Source organism: Aquarana catesbeiana, linkage group LG04 (genome assembly GCF_042186555.1).
Source record: "Aquarana catesbeiana isolate 2022-GZ linkage group LG04, ASM4218655v1, whole genome shotgun sequence".
NCBI classification, from domain to species: Eukaryota; Metazoa; Chordata; class Amphibia; order Anura; family Ranidae; genus Aquarana; species Aquarana catesbeiana.
In genome coordinates, this window is record NC_133327.1 from 674,291,056 (window position 1) to 674,309,141 (window position 18,086).

The following is an 18,086-nucleotide window of genomic DNA, read 5'->3' on the forward strand; positions in this document are numbered from 1 at the left end:
CAAGTGAAGGGTTTTCCATTTAGAATGGAATCAATCACTCCCGAAGAAAGTCTTTCCATATACATTGCCTTTAATTAGAAATTGGACATTGAGTTGCTGACCATATTGCAAACTCCTTTCTAAATAACACAGTTTTACCTTGTACAGCAGTTTGAAAACAGAACACGAGTAAGGATTATTTGTAAGCATAATCATTTTATTAGATGTCCACTTCTTAAAGCTAAAACCACGTTGGGGATGACTTACTAAAACCGGAGAGTGCAAAATCTAGTGCAGCTCTGCACAGAAACCAATCAGCTTCCAGTTTTTTTTTTGCCAAAATTTAATTGAACAAGCTGAAGTTAGAAGCTGATTGGCTGTATAGCTGCACCATATGTTGCACTCTCCAGTTGTAGTAAACCAACTCTATTAATCTAATCAGATTTTTAAAAGGACATTATTAAGTGTAAGTCCTAGCAGAAGTAAGTGAATCTGGTTTTATGTCAGCTACCTGTACTCTGCTGTAGACTAGGAAAAGGGAGAGGCAGGAGCCAATCAGAGCTTGGTTACTCTCAGGGAGTATGCTTCCAGGAAGAGAGAGCAAAGGAAGGACCTCATCAGTGTGCTGCTAATCCTTCAATGCCAACTTGTAGGTTATGGTGGGTCTAGGACACTACTGTTTTACTTTATGACAGGGATATGCAATTAGCAGACCTCCAGCTGTTGCAAAACTACAAGTCCCATCATGCCTCTGCCTCTGAGTGTCATGCTTGTGGCTGTCAGAGTCTTGCTATGCTTCATGGGACTTGTAGTTCTGCAACAGCTGGTGGTCCGCTAATCGCTTATCCCTGCTTTATGATAATATAGCCTGTGAAGATGTCCAGGATCTGGTGGGATCTAACGACACTTCATTTTCTGGTAGCTGCTGGAAAATGATTTATTTACAAGGCTTTTTAAGTGCATCAAGAACTCTGATGACAAGGTCTCTATGCTTGAGATCCCATGTCTGGACACCCACCAAGATGAGTAGAAAGAAGCCCTACTCTCTATGTTGGAGTGTCAATTGATTTTATGTTTTAGAGAATTCCACTGAACTGTCAAAGATCCAGGGGACAACCCTGTTGCAGCAGTGGAATGCTAAACTAGGCGATATATGAAGCAGGGGAAGGGCTGCCAATCAGTCCTTTTGACTCCACCTTTAGCTAAAATATCATTTTTATGTGGTCTGACCCTTTCAGAGGTAGGCTCATACAAAAACTATATAAAAATATGCATTGAACATTAGTGGGTTTAGTTACCAACCATCATGCCAAAGCTCAAGGACAAAGAGTTTGACCCTGGCCCCACCCAAAAGCATTAGCTTACTTGATTTTGTGCCGACCATAAGCCTTATGTTGAGTTGCTGGGCCTTGGGCGGCAGGTATATTTCCCCACTATTTGGATTGTGGACCTTTTAAGGGGGGCAGTTCGAAGACAATGTTGAATACTAATAAGTTCTCACCCATGTAGGGTGAGGAGTTCTGGGGTGGTCCAGCTGGAGAGGAGAGGACTTATTTTTAGTACTCTCTGGAAAAGTCCTTGTTAGGGACTTGGATTTTTGAAGGTTCAAAGAGTTTTGGGAGAGAAGAACTTCCAAACCCTAATTATAGGGAATTTGGTCCTGAGGGGGTTAACCCAGGTGCATCAGAATCCAGAAAAGAGGAAACGGTTGACACCTGGCTGTGAGAGAGAGTGCAGGAAACACCCGAGTGAGCAAGGTGAACTAAGTTTGGGATTGAGCCACGGTTGATGAACTGTGAAAGCCTCCTCTTTGGGACCCCTGAAGCAGATGGGGAACCCCCAAAACCCCAGAATGGGACCAGTATAGTAGCGGCAAGTCATTCTTTTGTATTCTGTTGTACCAGAGTTATGGACTATTTTGTGTTTGTTTGTTGAAGTAAGCTGCTTTATTTTCTGCATTGTTTACAAGTACAATAAAGACTGTCACTTTTACAAGCAGCTGGCGGTGATCCCGGGCTCCAATATCACACATCATTTAAAGCAAACCTGTGCTCACCATCAACCATATCAATTGGCAGCAGGCTATAAATGTGGGCACCCAAAGGTGCTTGCACAAAATACCAGGTACCTTCCTAAATACTATAGAAATCAAGACTGATTAAAATGTTAGGCCCATCCCCACTTACCACCCTGCTTCCCTATTGGGTACCAGTCTTAGTTTTTACCAATAGAAAGGCTGAAGCAGTGACATGGGGTGGACCTAACCTATTGACTGTAAGAACTGATGACAATCAGCATTATAGAGTGCCCCTGGATTTGGGGCTCCACAGCAGCTTTAGAAAAGTGTTCGCCAACCTTTTGGACCTCACGGACCACTAAACTCACAATTTTGAATCCTGCAGACCACTAACATGAATTTTACATGGCTTATACACACAATTCTCGGCTCTCTGCCCCCCCCCCCCCCACTCTGGTACTCTGCATCACACTGCTGCCTTACACAGACTCATAATTTGATCTCACCTCCTTATCCAGCCATGTGCTTGAGCTCCCTGTTCCCTTCCACAGTCTGTGATCTGCACTGCCATTGGAATGTATTTATTATGAAACAACATTAAAATGATCGCTTGAAGCCAAGGAAAGCAGTACAACAAATACCAGAGATATAAAAAGCCTAAAAAATTCACACTCTAGGTAATACAAATAGATTTGGAGCACAGCTGAGAGCAATGATCCCGATTGCATAAGGCCCAGAGCACCGACGCATTTCCACTGAATAAGTCTTCCTCAGGGGGATGGCATCCAATTACACTTTTAAGGATCTATATTAAAATGCAATAAGAAATAAACCATAAATTCAAAATATGCTTTATGTCACTAGGATGAAGGGCGGCAATGCCATGCAATTTTCTACATGTCCAAGACAAAGCACAGGGGATACCATAAAGGGATAACCCTGGGGGGGCTGCAAAATCCTGAAACTAACTGCTTTTATGTCTCAGAACATTGAGAAAAATGAAAAAACTAAGATGGCAGACCCTCTTTTTCCTGCATGGATTAAGACTCAGGTGGCCCAAGAATCCATGCAGAAAAGGGGGTCCTCTTATGTGCAGTGAGGGACAGCACAGACCTGTTTTGTAACTAAAAACCCTCCTGCTTTATCACCAAAGGAGAGCAAAGTGGAGTCTGGGGTTGAGGCAGTGTAAATGGAGAGGTGAGCCTCATCACATGTATGAAAGCAGCCAATCAATGTGGTAAAAATTGGCGCTAGAAGTAACAGGACACAGGTGTGGTTGTGAGGGTGATCACTGGAGACAGATGTTAGTGTTTAGAATGCCAGCATTTAGCTAAAAATACCATTGGTGTCAGGCTGCTAACTCTGACAAGTGGTGAAGAGCCTTGAAATATGCAAGCACCCTCAGATAGGGGCTCAGTCTGCCAAGGAACTTCTAGCAACCTCTAGAGGAACCATAGTATTCCATGGAACCCTGGTTGAGAATGGCTGCCTTAGTTTGTAAGCCCCTTGAGGGCAGAGACTGTATACAGTATGTATGTACAATATGTAAAGTGCTGTGTAAATTGTAGCTGCTATATTAAAACTTGCATCAAACATTTCAATGTGTATTTGGCTGCTTACCTGGAGTTCAGATTTAAATAACAAGTCATCCATATTCCTTCTATCTGCTTCATGTTTTTTTTGTTTTGTTTTTCTTGTAGGAGACTGAAATTTTGGATTTAAGTCTAGTGAAAGATGCCAGATGGGGAAAACATGCACGAATTCCAAAGGTAAGATATATATGGTTATATTAAAAGTATGGTAGATATAGTTGAGATAGTATCCGTACTTAAAAGGTTTTGCTAGCAGCTACTGAAGCTACCTGAGCACTTTTCTGTCCCTGTGAGTTCTGTGGACACAATAGATCAATATTATGTACATAGGAGTCAGTACATTACCACCCCCAGGCTAGCAGTTGAACAATGTTGACATTTGTCAGAAGAGATAGCTCATAGGTTTAGTGGACCTCTTCTTTCATCCTTATTTAATTTAGAATTTTTACAACAGCAAAATGATGTCAATACCGGGGATAAGCTTGATGTTTGGGTCGAACATAAGTTTGACTCGAACATCGGGTGTTCGCCTGTTCGCAGAACAGCAAACATTATGGGGCGTTCCTGGCAAATTTGTGCGCCGCGGAACGCCCAATAATGCACTGTGAGATCGCAGTGCATTGCTGTATGATGATTGGCCAAAGCATGTACCTGACCTGCATGCTTTGGGCAATCACAGTGCCCACTGCTAAGAGAGTCATAATTGGCCAAAGGCAGGGTGCCTTTGGCCAATCATGACTCAGGGGGACTAAGTTTCCACCCTAGTATTTGCCTTAACGCCTACACACTGCACATATGCATGCATAGGGACTAAGGTTTCTGTGCTGAGAGCAAACTCATTGCTCATTCCAAGCACAGTGACGGAGCTGTCATAGACATCTCCCTATCTCTGTTTATGATTGGGATGCAGCAGAATGGGCTGCCACTTATGTGACCAATGTGACAGCCATTCACAGTTATCGTGTGATCAGGAGGTTTGTCCTGCCTCCCTTAAGCTGCTTTTGTATTCCCAATTCCCAATGAAGTCACGTGTCACGAAACGCATAGGGAGGAGCTGACGTCATTGTGCTACCGGAAGTGACCCGTGATTCTGTTTGTATACCAGCCGGAGCTGATTTTAAAACGCTATTACTCTGTTGATTTTTGTAAGTGATATTTATATTTAAATAAAAGGTATTATTGGATTTTACCTTATGTGGAGCATCTGCGCTTTATTTCTGAGCAGGCTGATGGCTGGAGGTGGAAACACAGGATTTTTTTGGGGTTATCTTGAGTCTCTGAGGAGAAGCTGGGGAGACCTGGACAGTGTGAATTCTTTTGACACATGCCTTTTATGACTTCTCTAATTTTAGGGGTTCGTATTTTTTTTAGTAAGCCTGCATTTCTGCCCACCTGGAGGAGGTTCCTGACCTATCTTGGCACTTATTTCAAGATTTATGGGTGGAGTATTTTCATCTACAAAAGTTCACATGTTGTGGACTTTTATGTTAATCAAATTAATTGTTTTTGGGACAATTTTTGTATCTTTTGTTACTATTGGAAATGACTGACACATTTATTGATTAGCGCAGCACTGTTTACTTACACCAATTGTGATTATGAAAACTATTTCATGGTGTGTTTGCTGCTTTTTTTGTGTATTTATTCATTGCACAAGCACATTACATTAATTCCCAATGCTAGGGACTTCTCCCAAGTCTTCTTCCAAGGAACGCGGCTTGGAGCTATATATGAAGCTTAGGGTAAGGCTGATATGAATGGGGCTTGCAGACAGGGAGGAGTGATGCATGTTAATTTTGTTTAGTTTTAAATAAAGAAAAAAAAAGGCACTTACCTGATTGGAGGGGGTGGGAGTCATGGGGTAGTGGATGGGAGGAGGGAGGTTCTTGCTGAAGATCAGTTCAAGTCTAGCCACCATTGGACACGTTTCTCCCACACCTTAGCCTCCTCCCCAATTCCCTATTTTTAAATTTTGGTTCTGCGAGTGATTGTTTTCGTGATATAGCACTTACATTTTGTCTGACTGTGAACCGGCATTCACTATATCTGGTCTCCCACAGTACACAGAACATGGAAATGCAATTATTTTAGTAAATATAAACTGCTAAACACCTTTTCTCATCAGCAGTATATAGCAGACTTGTGACTTCCATCAGCGTTTGGTTAAAGCTTGTAGGAGGAGTTTTCATTCCCCCCTAATTGTCCTATGAGGCTGCAGGACCTCTGACTCTCTGTCTGGACAGTGCTGATTGGCCCTGTGCTGATCACATGCACTCTCCCAAGAAGAAAAAAAATCTCTCTAGCAATACACACCAAACTGAGCATGTGCAGCCTGACTCCAAGGCTCTGTACTATCAGCAGATAGATTGGGGACAGTGGAAGAAGGGGAGTATTAGAGAAGATGCAATCAAACAGCATTTTTACACAATGTAGAGGATAACCCCTTAGGTTCCACAGTGAGTATATCAAGCATGCTGTACTGCATATACAGACTGATTTTACTGTTGTGGGTTTAGTAACACTTTATCATAGCAGCAGGTAGACGTCTCCGTGGACCTGGCTGCCAGCTACAGATGGCTAGGGGGGGGAGCCAGGTGCACTGTCAATGTAACTGAAATGGCATGTAGACTCTGTAGACTTATCCCTTAAGCCCATCTAACTTTTAAAGCAACCTGTCCACACCAAAATTTCAGATCAGCTTTGCCCCTTCCCCGCCCTCTACCCTGCAGGGCGCCGGACGCATGGGTTTCAATGGGGTTTTTTTTTGTTTTTTTAAGCACATGATTAGAGCCTGAGGCTCTAATTGACTTTAAAAAAGGGTGGGCTCGGGGCGCAGGAAACTGCGCCCTGAGCTCACCCAGTGGTGTGATGATAGCAAATTAATATTTGCTATTGTCTTCCTGATTCTCCTCCCGGCCAATCAGGAAGTGGGTCCTGAGACCCGCCGCCTTCTCGCCCGTCTCCCGCGGGGGGTCAATTGCCGCATTCCCATCCGTCTCCCATGGAAGGGGGGTTTGCATTCGTTTGCCACTCCCCCCCAAAATATTGAGCACCGGCTGCCACTGTCTACGGGTACTATATAGGCTCAGTTACCATTTCTAGATGTTTCCTATAAGGCCAATCTTGTTTTGAGTTCTGAGCAACTTTAATAAATCTGGTGAAAGATATGTCAGGCCTGTGGCGTGAACGATCGGTGAACGGGTATACTGTATTCCTCCATCGAACAAATATGTGGGTCACAGGCATTCTGAGTATTAGATCATTTTGCATTTCTGCCCTGCATACCTGCCCATTCATAAGTTTCCATAACATAGGGATTTCGGAGTAGCGTGGCATGCAGCACTCTTCAGAATCTGAAATATGAAATTTCCTTGTTTCCCTTACAATAGAGATCAACCGATTAGAACAAGCTTTGAACAAAAGTGCTTTTAGATGTCCAGAAGGATTTCTTACACATGGGTAAGACTCAGGAAAAAAAGATATTTTCGTGCATATAATATTTATAACATTGTGAGTTATTCAGGACTCTGCTTTAGATGCACTCTAATGAAATGCATGGCTGGAGAAGTGTATGTCAAAAAAGTTAATGGAAGTTTTTTTTCCTTTAACTGTATGTAACATACTTGCATAAAAAGCATATGTGTTTTGTAACGTATGCATTTTTTATGCCCTATAGCAGGGATGTCAAACTCAATTTCGTTGCGAGCCGCATTAGCATTATGGTTGCCCTCAAAGGGCCAATTGTATCTGTAAGACTAGCTCAATTTATCCAGGGCTTTTTTTCTTAGAGAATAGGTGCAGGAACTCAACCATGCCCCGCCCCCCTCGCCAAACTGCATCGAACAGTAGGGGGGGATCTTAAATGGGCAATAAGTACCAGGAGTGTTATGTACGGTGTTCAGGGATGCCCTATGTACAGGGTGCAGAGTTCAGGGGTGCTCTATGTTAGAGTGCAGAGTTCAGGGGGTGCGTTATGTACAGAGTGCAGTTTCAGGGGTGCCTTATGCACAGCATGCAGAGTTCAGGGTTGTTCTATGTTACAGATTGCAGAGTTCAGGGGTGCTCTATGTACCGAGTGCAAGGTTCAGGGATGCCCTATGTACAGGGTGCAGAGTTCAGGGATGCCCTATGTACAGGGAGCAGAGTTCAGGTGTGCTCTATGTTACAGAGTGCAGCAATCAGGGGTGTACTATGTACCGAGTGCAATGTTCAGGGGTGCGCTATGTACAGAGTGCAGGGTTCAGGGGTGCGCTATGTACAGAGTGCAGAGTTTAGGGGTGATCTTTGTACCAAGTGAGGGTTCAGGGATGCCCTATGTACAGGGTACAGAGTTCAGGGGTGCTCTGTGTTACAGAGTGCAGCAATCAGGGGTTCTCTATGTACCGAGTGCAGGGTTCAGGGGTGTGCTATGTGCAGAGTGCAGGGTTCAGGGGTGCGCTATGTACAGAGTGCAGAGTTTAGGGGTGCTGTGTGCACCAAGTGCAGGGTTCAGGGATGCCCTATGTACAGGGTGCAGAGTTCAGGGGTGCTCTGTATTACAGAGTGCAGCAATCATGGGTGCTCTATGTACCGAGTGCAATGTTCAGGGGTGCGCTATGTACAGAGTGCAGGGTTCGGGGTGCGCTATGTACAGAGTGCAGAGTTTAGGGGTGCTCTATGTACCGAGTGCAGGGTTCAGGGATGCCTTATGTATAGGGTGCAAAGTTCAGGGGTGCTCTGTGTTACAGAGTGCAGCAATCATGGGTGCTCTATGTGCAGGGTTCTGGGGTGCGCTATGTACAGCATGCAGAGTTCAGGGGTGTGCTACATACAGAGTGCAGGGTTGAGGAGTGCTCTACATACAGAGTGCAGGGTTGAGGAGTGCTCTACATACAGAGTGCGGGGTTGATGAGTGTGTTATGCACAGTGTGCAGGGTTCATCCCTCTTTCATAGGCTTTTCACATCTCACTTCCGGCTAAAAAAAAGCCCTGGGTGTAAGGGCCACATAAAAAAGGGCCTGGGGCCTTGTGCCCTATAGTAACAATAAAGGCATTCCCTTATTTTGCTGATGTTGAAGGGGAGGGGGGGGGGAGGTGCAGCCTTGCATTTCTCCTGGGGCACTACTGCTGATAAACTCTAGTAATGCAACTTGTCCATTGACCCTTTCACTGCCAGTCGTTTTTTCAATTTTTTTGCACTCGGAAAAAATGTTATTTTATGCCTGAAGATTACATAACCCCCCCACCACCAGCCATTATATAATTTGTGATAGCAGATATGTGATAGCAGATACCCTAGAGAATAATATAGTGGTCGCTCCAATTTTTCATGTCACACAATATTACCGCAAAGGTCTAGGAAACATAAAATTTCAGTAAAAAATACACAAAAATTTATTTTGGGACACACAAACGTATTGACCCAACTAATTTTTTCATGAAATATAAAAGAAGAGGTTGCACCAAGTAAACTGATACCCAACAGGTCAAACTTAAAATTTCGTGCGCCTGTGAAATTTCGGAAAAATTCAGCATTCTATATTTTCCATAGGCGACATTTTAAAAGCCTCCTATAGGTTGTCAGTTTAGTATTACCTAGGAGGTCTGGAAATATTGCTTTTGCTCTGGCATGTGGGGCGATATGTAACATGTGTATCGCAGTCTGTGCTTTCATGGGTAGGCGTATCCTGGGTATGCTGGCCAGGGACACTGAGACACGAACCCGGAAGTGACGTCAAACATGTTGTTTTCCGGGTCAGGTCTGCTCTCTCCCCTTTACCCAGCGCCACCCGCTATGACGGTCCAGGGTCCGCAGATGGGCACGCGGTGCCCGGGATACGTGGCGGGGGGGTGGGAGGAAATGTTAACAGGGAGCAGACATGTGCACTGCCGAAAAATTTGTTCGTTTTCGTTTCATTCGTTTTTGTTTTCTTTTAATTTTGCGGGTCATTCGTTATGATGGCAATTTGTAAATTCGTAAATTAGAAAATTAGAAAATTCATAAATTGCTAAATTAGAAAATCCAAAAATAAGAAAAAAAATCCGAAAATTTGAAAGAATAACTAACTAACTAATTAATAATAATAACTGAATTATTCAGAATTACGGATTATTTTTTTATTGAATTTCGACAAATTTGTTAATTCGGAAATATCCGAATTAACGAAAACCCTTTTAATAAATTTTTCCGAATATTCGTAAATTTGAATATTCAAAAATTTGTAAATTCAAATATTCGAAAATTCGTAAATTTTACAATTCGTAAATTCAAAAATTTGTAAATTCAGAAATTCGAAAATCTGAAAATACCCGACAATTCGAAAATCTAAAATAATAACTAACTAATAACTTAACTATTACTAACTATTAAATTATAGGTATTGGAATTTCCTTTCAATTTTGGCTGTTAGTGAATGTAACGAATACGAATTTATCCGAAGTTATGAATTATCCAAAATAACGAATGCTGCATCTACACAATTGGAACGGAATGAATTAATAATACATAATAATAATAATAAAAATGAAAAGTTTCAGATAAATTCGTATTCGTTACATTCACTAACAGCCAAATTTGAAAGGAAATACCAAATACTATAATTTAATAGTTAGTAATAGTTAAGTTAGTTAGTTATTATTTCAGATTTTTTGAATTTTCGGGTATTTTCAGATTTTCGAATTTCAAATTTCTGAATTTCCGAATTTTTGAATTTAAGAATTTTAAAATTTACAAATTTTCGAACATTCGAATTTACAAATGTTCGAATATTCGAATTAACCGAATATTCGGAAAAAAATGTTTAAAGGGTTTTTTGTTAATTCGGATATTTCCGAATTAACAAATTTGTCGAAATTCAATAAAAAAATCATCTGGAATTCTGAATAATTTGGTTATTATTATTAGTTAGTTATTCTTTCAAATATTCGGATTTTCTTTCTTATTTTTGGATTTTCTAATTTAGGAATTTATGCATTTTCTAATTTTCTAATTTACGAATTGCCATCATAACGAATGACCCGAAAAACGAAAAAAAAACCCCCCCAAAAAAAACGAATGAAACGAAAAGCGCTTTCGTTAATTCGGATATTTCAGATTTAACAAATTTATCGAAATTCAATAAAAGAATCATTCCAAACGAAACGAATCACACATTTCTACCAGGGAGTGTGGAAGCAATCGGGTGGCAGTGAATGGTTGTCAGACATACAGACAATCCCGGTAGCGGGAATGTGCGTAAAACCCCCTGCCGTCAGGTCCCTATGGCGTACGTACCTGGCAGTGAAAGGGTTAAGATTTAATAGCATGGTTCTATGGTTAGATAATCTTTACTTCCAGGTAAGGACTCGAAATTTCATCCAATGTTAAAGCCGAACTCCTGGCACAAAAAATTTCCTCTAAATGCTTTCCTCAACAACCATAACAAAGGTGGAGTTTCTCTTTAATGATATGGCTGATGGTCTGTTTATTCAATTTTGTTAGAGGTTTCCTACTTCTCTATTTATTTATCTATTTATACTGTTTATTACAGTATAAATCTATGTCCTACTTTTTTATATATATATAAAATTCCGTTCTGCGTGTTATCTCCTACTCTCCACGTGTACAAAACTGAGTTAAACTTTAAAGCCTATTTTATGTTGCAGATATCTATAATAGCCCACACTTTTCTTCAGCAATCCATTCTTGTCAATTTCCAGACCATGATAACACTAATTTTCATGTCACAAACTACAAACTAAATTGTCACCACACGCTCGGAGGAACAATGGCTGCTCAACTAGTAAAGCCAATTATAGCACGTTTTCTGTGTCTTTTTTTGGCAAAATAATAATAGTACACTAAAAGAGCATTGTGTTCGTCTCCAGACCTCCTATGTTATTGAGACATTTCGAGAGGGAAATAAGAGAGCCATTAAATGCTTATGAGAAATATTGTTCAAGCAGCCCAAATGGGTAATGGTTACCATACATGGGACCATTTGTGGGATGTTCCGGTGAAGGACGCTTTAAAAAGGCATTAAAAGGATCAATGACTACTGATAGCACTGGACGGATACAATTGAGGTCCTGATGGTGTTAAATATACAGTTAGGTCCATATATATTTAGACACAGACACAATTTTATTTATTTTTTTCAGGTATGCACCAAAACATATTCAAGCTTTAGTTCTATAGTGGACATGGCCTGAAAGTGTACCCTCTCGGGTTTAATTTGAGGGTATGTACATCCAGATCGGGGGAAGGGTTTAGGAATTACAGCTCTTAAGAATAGTCATTCCCCTTTTTAAAGTGATCAAAAGTAATTGGACAATTGAATCAAACGCTGTTTCATGGCCAGGTGTGGGCCCCTCCTTCGCTATTTTTTCAACAATTAAGCAGGTAAAAGGTCTGGAGTTGATTCTAAGTGTGGTATTTGCATTTGGAATCTATTGCTGTGAACCTAGATCATACATTTAAAGGAGCTGTCCATGCAAGTGAAACAGGTCATTGTAAGGCTTCAAAAATGGAACAAATCCATTAGAGAGATAGCACCAACATTAGGAGTGGCCAAATCAACAGTTTGGTGCAAAAGGAAGAAGTCCCTCTCTGCCCCAGTCCCCCCTGTTGAACTAGTGATCCCGGGTCTGGTATAGGAGGGCCACTTCTACCCCTCTATCAAAGGCCCTGTCCTAGGCAGAGGGTGTACAGAACTAGATGACTTTACATAGCCCACTAGATTTATTATTATTATTATCAGGGCTTTTTTTCTCAGACAATAGGTGCAGGAAGTCCCCCTTTTCGAGTCACCCCTTGTCTCCACCCCTCTACCCACCTCCTGAACCATCCCTTGGTTCCACCCCCTACCCACCTCCCAGTATTGCCCCTTTTAGAGAATACAGAACCAAGTAAAAACTGTGGTACTGTCATTTGTATGGAATTTGTTAACGATAACGAGAAAAGCAATAAAAAAAATCCCATGCAGCCATCGGCAATAGATCCCCCCCCCCGGCAACAATGGGCCACTCGCAACAAAATACCCCCTCCCCCAGCAACAAAAGATCCCAAGCAGCAATAAGAGTTCTCCTTGCAGCCAGCATCAATAGACGCTCCAGCAGTCAGCAAGGATAGAACCCCTGCCAACAATAGACCACCCTCAACAAAATAGCCAAAAAATGCAGCCAGCATCAATAGATCCCTTACTCAACAGTAGATCCTACCCCCCCCCCCCCCAGCACCAATATACACCCGGCAGCAACAACAGATCTCCATGCAGCCAGCATCAATAGATCCCTTCACCAACAGTAGATCCTACCCCCCCCAGCACCAATAGACACCCGGCAGCAACAACAGATCTCCATGCAGCCAGCATCAATAGATCCCTTTATCAACAGTAGATCCTACCCCCCCAGCACCAATAGACACCCCGCAGCAACAACAGATCTCCATGCAGCCAGCATCAATAGATCCCATCCCTCAGCAGTAGACCCTACCCCCCCCCCCAGCACCAATAGACACCCGGCAGCAGCAACAGGTCTCCATGCAGCCAGCATCATTAGACCCCTTCCTCAACAGTAGATCCTACCCCCCCCCCAGCACCAATAGACACCCGGCAGCAACAATAGACCTCCTCAACAACAATAGAACCCCCCTGCAAAAATACATCCTCTCATGCAATAGAGTCCCTGCATCTCTTGCCATTACATACATTCAGTGCTGGAGGTGCCGAAACGGCATTCCCCCGCGTTCCTGCTGAAAAAAAAGCTGATTATTATACAGGATTTGTTTAGCGCCAACATTTTACGCTTTACAACATGAGGGCAGATAGTACAATTACAACATAATTTATTACAGTAGGAATCTGAGGGGCCCTGCTCGTTAGAGCTTACAATCTAAGAGATGCTGTGTATTTATGCTGACTTTAATGCTCCATGCTTATAACCATAATCAAAGTAAAAATAAACAAACAAAAAAAAAAACAAAACAATATACAGCCAGATGAGTGTAATGAAATAAAGTACAAAAAATCAGTACAATAAAGAAATTGAAATCCAATCACAATTTTTTTTTTTTCTCATTTCTTCTTTGGCGTGATTTTTGAAGTGTAAAAGCTCATGGGGCTGTTATCAAACCGGGTACAGCGAGTCCTGTGACAGAGATGATTCGCACTAGATGATGTCTTGCCATTTTCGGCTCAGCATGCTAAAAGCTGCCGAACACGCAGCCTCCAGCATTTCCTTTCCTATAATGTGTTTGGTAGCTGGCACCTTGTCTTTGTAGAAAAGGGGACATCTGACTGCAGGGATGGGATGTTTAAAGAGAAATATGTCAGTAGTATATGGTAATATTTCATTCTCAGCAAGATTCTTGCTTTCCTGCATAAAAAAAAAAAAAAAAATATATATATATATATATATATATATATATATATATATATATATATATATACTGTGTACAGATACAAAATATAGACACATGATACATGTTGAAGGCTGAACTCCACAAAGCAATAAAAACACTATTTAATTCCAGTCATTAATACATTTATTCATTGTATTTTTTTTTTTATTTGAACACAAATACTTGAATTTGTATTGTTATCAGCCTCCTGCTATTCCCTCCACAGCAGCTCTCTTGTTGACGCCAAGTGCTGTGTAGGAGGCTTAGCCACGTGCTGGGTTGCATGTTATCCACGTGTGCAGCCATGTGGTGGGGGGAGTACCGGTACTCTTTAACCCCGTAACACTGTTGCCTCCTGGCCCTTTAAGGAGTTTCTAATGCCGGGAGGCAGGGCGGGGTTTATGATCATGTGACCGCCATGATTGGCTGTCACGGCAGTCACATGATCGGAAAGCCCCCAATCGCAAGTAGCTTTCCATCAGATGCTGGTAACTATGCCGGGAGTGCACAGGGCTCAGGTTTGTTTACATGTTGGTGGGCAAATATGCGGCCTCTTGGCGCCAAGGCTCGTCCGCCGAGAGCCCGCATATTTGCGTACCGCCGGCGCAAAGAGGTTAATAGGAAGTTTAGGTATTGCAATTTTTACATTGGTTTGGCTTGGATCAATGAAAGTACTTACGGTATGTATGTGCCATACCAGTGGTATCCCTCTAGAACCGGGTCTCCAAAATATACTACACTTTACTGTCCTTCAGACTTTAAGGGAACCAGACCGTGGCCATTGAGAGTAGACAATATCATCAGTGAGAGTAAACAATACCCCATCTTTGGTGTCAGTGAGAGGAATTGTGCCCCATTGATGGTGTCATTGGGAGGAATTGTACTCCATCATCGGTGTCACTGGGCCCCATTGTTGGTGTCATTGGGAGAAACTGTGCCCCATCGTTGATGTCATGGGGAGAATTGCCCCACTTTCGTTGGTGTCAAAAGCAAGTGAAGGGCCGCATCCAGCCCCCGGTCCACAGTTTGGAGACCGCTGCTCTAGAAGCTGGAATTCACTCTAGTAGACACAACTACTCCAGTGATCTCCACTTCCAGGCCTCGTGCTGGGCAGCAGCCCTGCTGCATTATTAACACAGGAGGTTGGCTGCTCAGCACAGGCAACATTCAAGGAACACCTTGCATTATCTCAATGAATGCAAAGTGTTCTCTAATTGGACGAGGTGGAGATGGCGACGTCACTGCCCTGTCTTTCCAACACTTTCAATTAGAGAATGCTTTGCATTCACTGAGAAAATGAAAAGTCTCTCTGAATGGCACTCTGGCCCCAAAAGCTAGTGGAGATCAGTGCCTACTACAGTGTGTTCCAGTTTCCACAGGGATCCCACAAGTATGATGCATACAGTATATATGTACATTGGTCCAAGTTGGAGCAATGTAACTTTGTAAAAATTCCCATACATGAACTTCAGCTTTATCCCATTCATACCTAGCATAGGTTGGTCCCCATAGGTTCCTTGAGGAAGCATGGACAGGGGATTCTGAATGCCAATACAGAGGCATCCTACGGAGGATCCAACCTGGCCTAACTACCACCAGCCAGTAGTCCTTTCCATACTTCCTCAACTCTTAAGGAATGGACCTCAATAGCGGCCTCACCAACAACTATAGATTTCGAGAAGACACTCTCATCTTGATGTTAGGAAGCCATTTTACTCTTTCTCTGAAATTTAGTTAGTAAACATACATACATCCTTTCAGTCAACCCACCAGTGATGGTACATTTTCTTTTTTTTTTTTATAATTTTAATTTTTATTGCATTTTTTTATATATAACAAGTGAACATAGTCAATTGTCACACAGTAAAGGAGAAGTTCAATAGGCATAATATAATTCTGTATAAGTTCAAGGCACAGCTATGTAGACAACAGCTTAGAGATCATAGTCCATAGTATGACTTGAGTACCAAATTTAAAGCACATCATATAGGTATTAGGACAGGTTAGAAGCTGTAACAAAAATATTAAATGGGGACAAAACCGGGGGAGCACACCAGAGAGTAGAAGATTAATTTAGCTGTGGGGGATGAGATGAAACAATATCATCCGAAGAGTTGAGGGATAACTCAAAAAGACTAAAGGGTGAACAATTCCACAAGTGCCACATTTGATTAAAGGAGTCTACCCTGTCTCCTATCTTAGCTGTGAGAGACTCCATTCTCTGTACTGCTGAGATAGCATTCAAAAGGATGCCGAACTGCACACCAAGGCCGCCAGTGGGTTTGGTACCACTGGGCCTCCTGTAGAGAGCTCAGGCACACAGGGGGGCCCAGACAGCATAGGGATCAGTGAGGCGGAACAGGAGGACAATTACAGAGCAATGCACTGTGTCTGTGTCTCCCCCTCCAGCAGCTGAAAGCTGGTTTCTCCCCCTCTACCTGCCATCTGCTTTCAGCTGCTGGAGGGAGAGACACAGACACAGTCCATTGCTCTGTAATTGTCATCCCATCCTGACTCACTGATCCCCCTCCCTGGGCTGCCCACATCGGATTCCCCCTGTGTGCCCAGCCCCCCCCCCTTCCCCCCGCAGCGCCATTGCCTTCCCTCTGTCACCGGGCAGACAGGTGGAAGGACAGTGGGGGAAGGGGCCGGTAAATATCTAATTTATTGCCCCCCAGTGGCAGCTGGTGTTTTTTCTTTTGGGGGGGCGGCAACCCCCCCCCCCCAGGAGGACAGTCGAGACATCAAAGCCTCGCACTTACCCTATCTAGGAAGCGGGCGTGCAGCATGTCCGGCAGCTTATCTCCTCCTCCTGAATCATGGCACCTTCCGCCGTGCATCCTCCTCCTCCTAGGCATCCAATAGGATCACCTGACCTTTTAGCCAGTGGGGAAATGGGTATCAGACCTGCGCTTCCTGATTGGCAGAGAGGCGATTCAGTGTTAGAAAAGCGAATATTCATTTGCTTTTCTAACACACCTGGGTGGGCTCCAAGCGCAATGCTCTGTGAGTAACAATTAAATATATGTATATATATATATATATATATATATATATATATATATATATATATATATATATATTATAGTATGATTGTGTGGATGTGCACAGGTTTGTGTAAACACACATAGGGATTAAATAAAAAATGTTTACATTTGCTGCAAGTAAAGTAAAGTAAAAAAGTACATGTAATTACATATTATTAAAAGTACAGTTAAATATTTAATGTGTGTGTGTAAATATGCATAGGTATTCAATAGAGATTTTTTTTTTTTACTTTGGCTGCAAGTAAAATAAAAAAGGATTACATGTAATTACACATTATTATGAAAATTGGATTAAATATTTAATGTGTGTGTCCATGCACCCATGTATGTAAATATAAACAGTGGTTAAACTGAGTATTTTTTTAGACTTGCTGCAAGTTCTTTCAATGGCCCAGTAACAACTTGACAGCTCGGGGATCTAGAAAATGCTTAAGGCCAAGGATCAGACACGCTGGCAGGATGCTTCATTCTAAATGCGAAGACACTGCAGGCAGATACTAGATTTAGTATCAAATGCCATTCCTCAGCTCAAGCAGGGACGGACTGGAAATGTCTCTGGACTGGAATGCAGACAAGGAAAACTTGGGTGTAGGGACACTCTGTAGCAGTAATACATTAGAACCATCTCCATAGTGAAAGCTTTATACAGTAAACTCTTCTGGATTCATTTCTTTGTGTACATTTTTTTGTGACCCTGTGACCTTCCAGTGTAAAAATCCATCACAGCCATACAGCTTCATCCACCATTGTCTCTCACCCTGTGACCTTCCAGTGTAAAAATCTATTGCGGCCATACAGATTCATGCACCATTGTCTCTCACCCTGTGACCTTCTGGTGTAAAAATCCATCGCGGCCATACAGCTTCATCCACCATTGTCTCTCACTCTGTGACCTTCTAGAGTAAAAATCCATCGCGGCCATACAGCTTCATCCACCATTGTCTCTCACCCTGTGACCTTGTGGTGTAAAAATCCATTGCGGCCATACAGCTTCATCCGCAATTGTCTCTCACCCTGTGACCTTCTAGTGTAAAAACCCATTGCGGCTATATAGCTTCATCCACCATTGTCTATCACCCTGTGACCCTCTGGTG

General features: G+C 42.4%; 1 protein-coding gene across 2 annotated transcripts in view; it reads left to right on the forward strand.

Annotated features, from left to right (window-relative positions):
* PLCB1 (phospholipase C beta 1) overlaps positions 1-18,086 on the forward strand; it is an 887,199-nt gene that overhangs the window by 248,930 nt on the left and 620,183 nt on the right. For both annotated transcript variants that reach the window (XM_073628625.1, XM_073628626.1), the window contains exon 3: positions 3,697-3,765. In XM_073628625.1, coding sequence (XP_073484726.1) covers positions 3,697-3,765 — 69 coding nt within the window. The remainder of the gene's footprint in view (positions 1-3,696; positions 3,766-18,086) is intronic.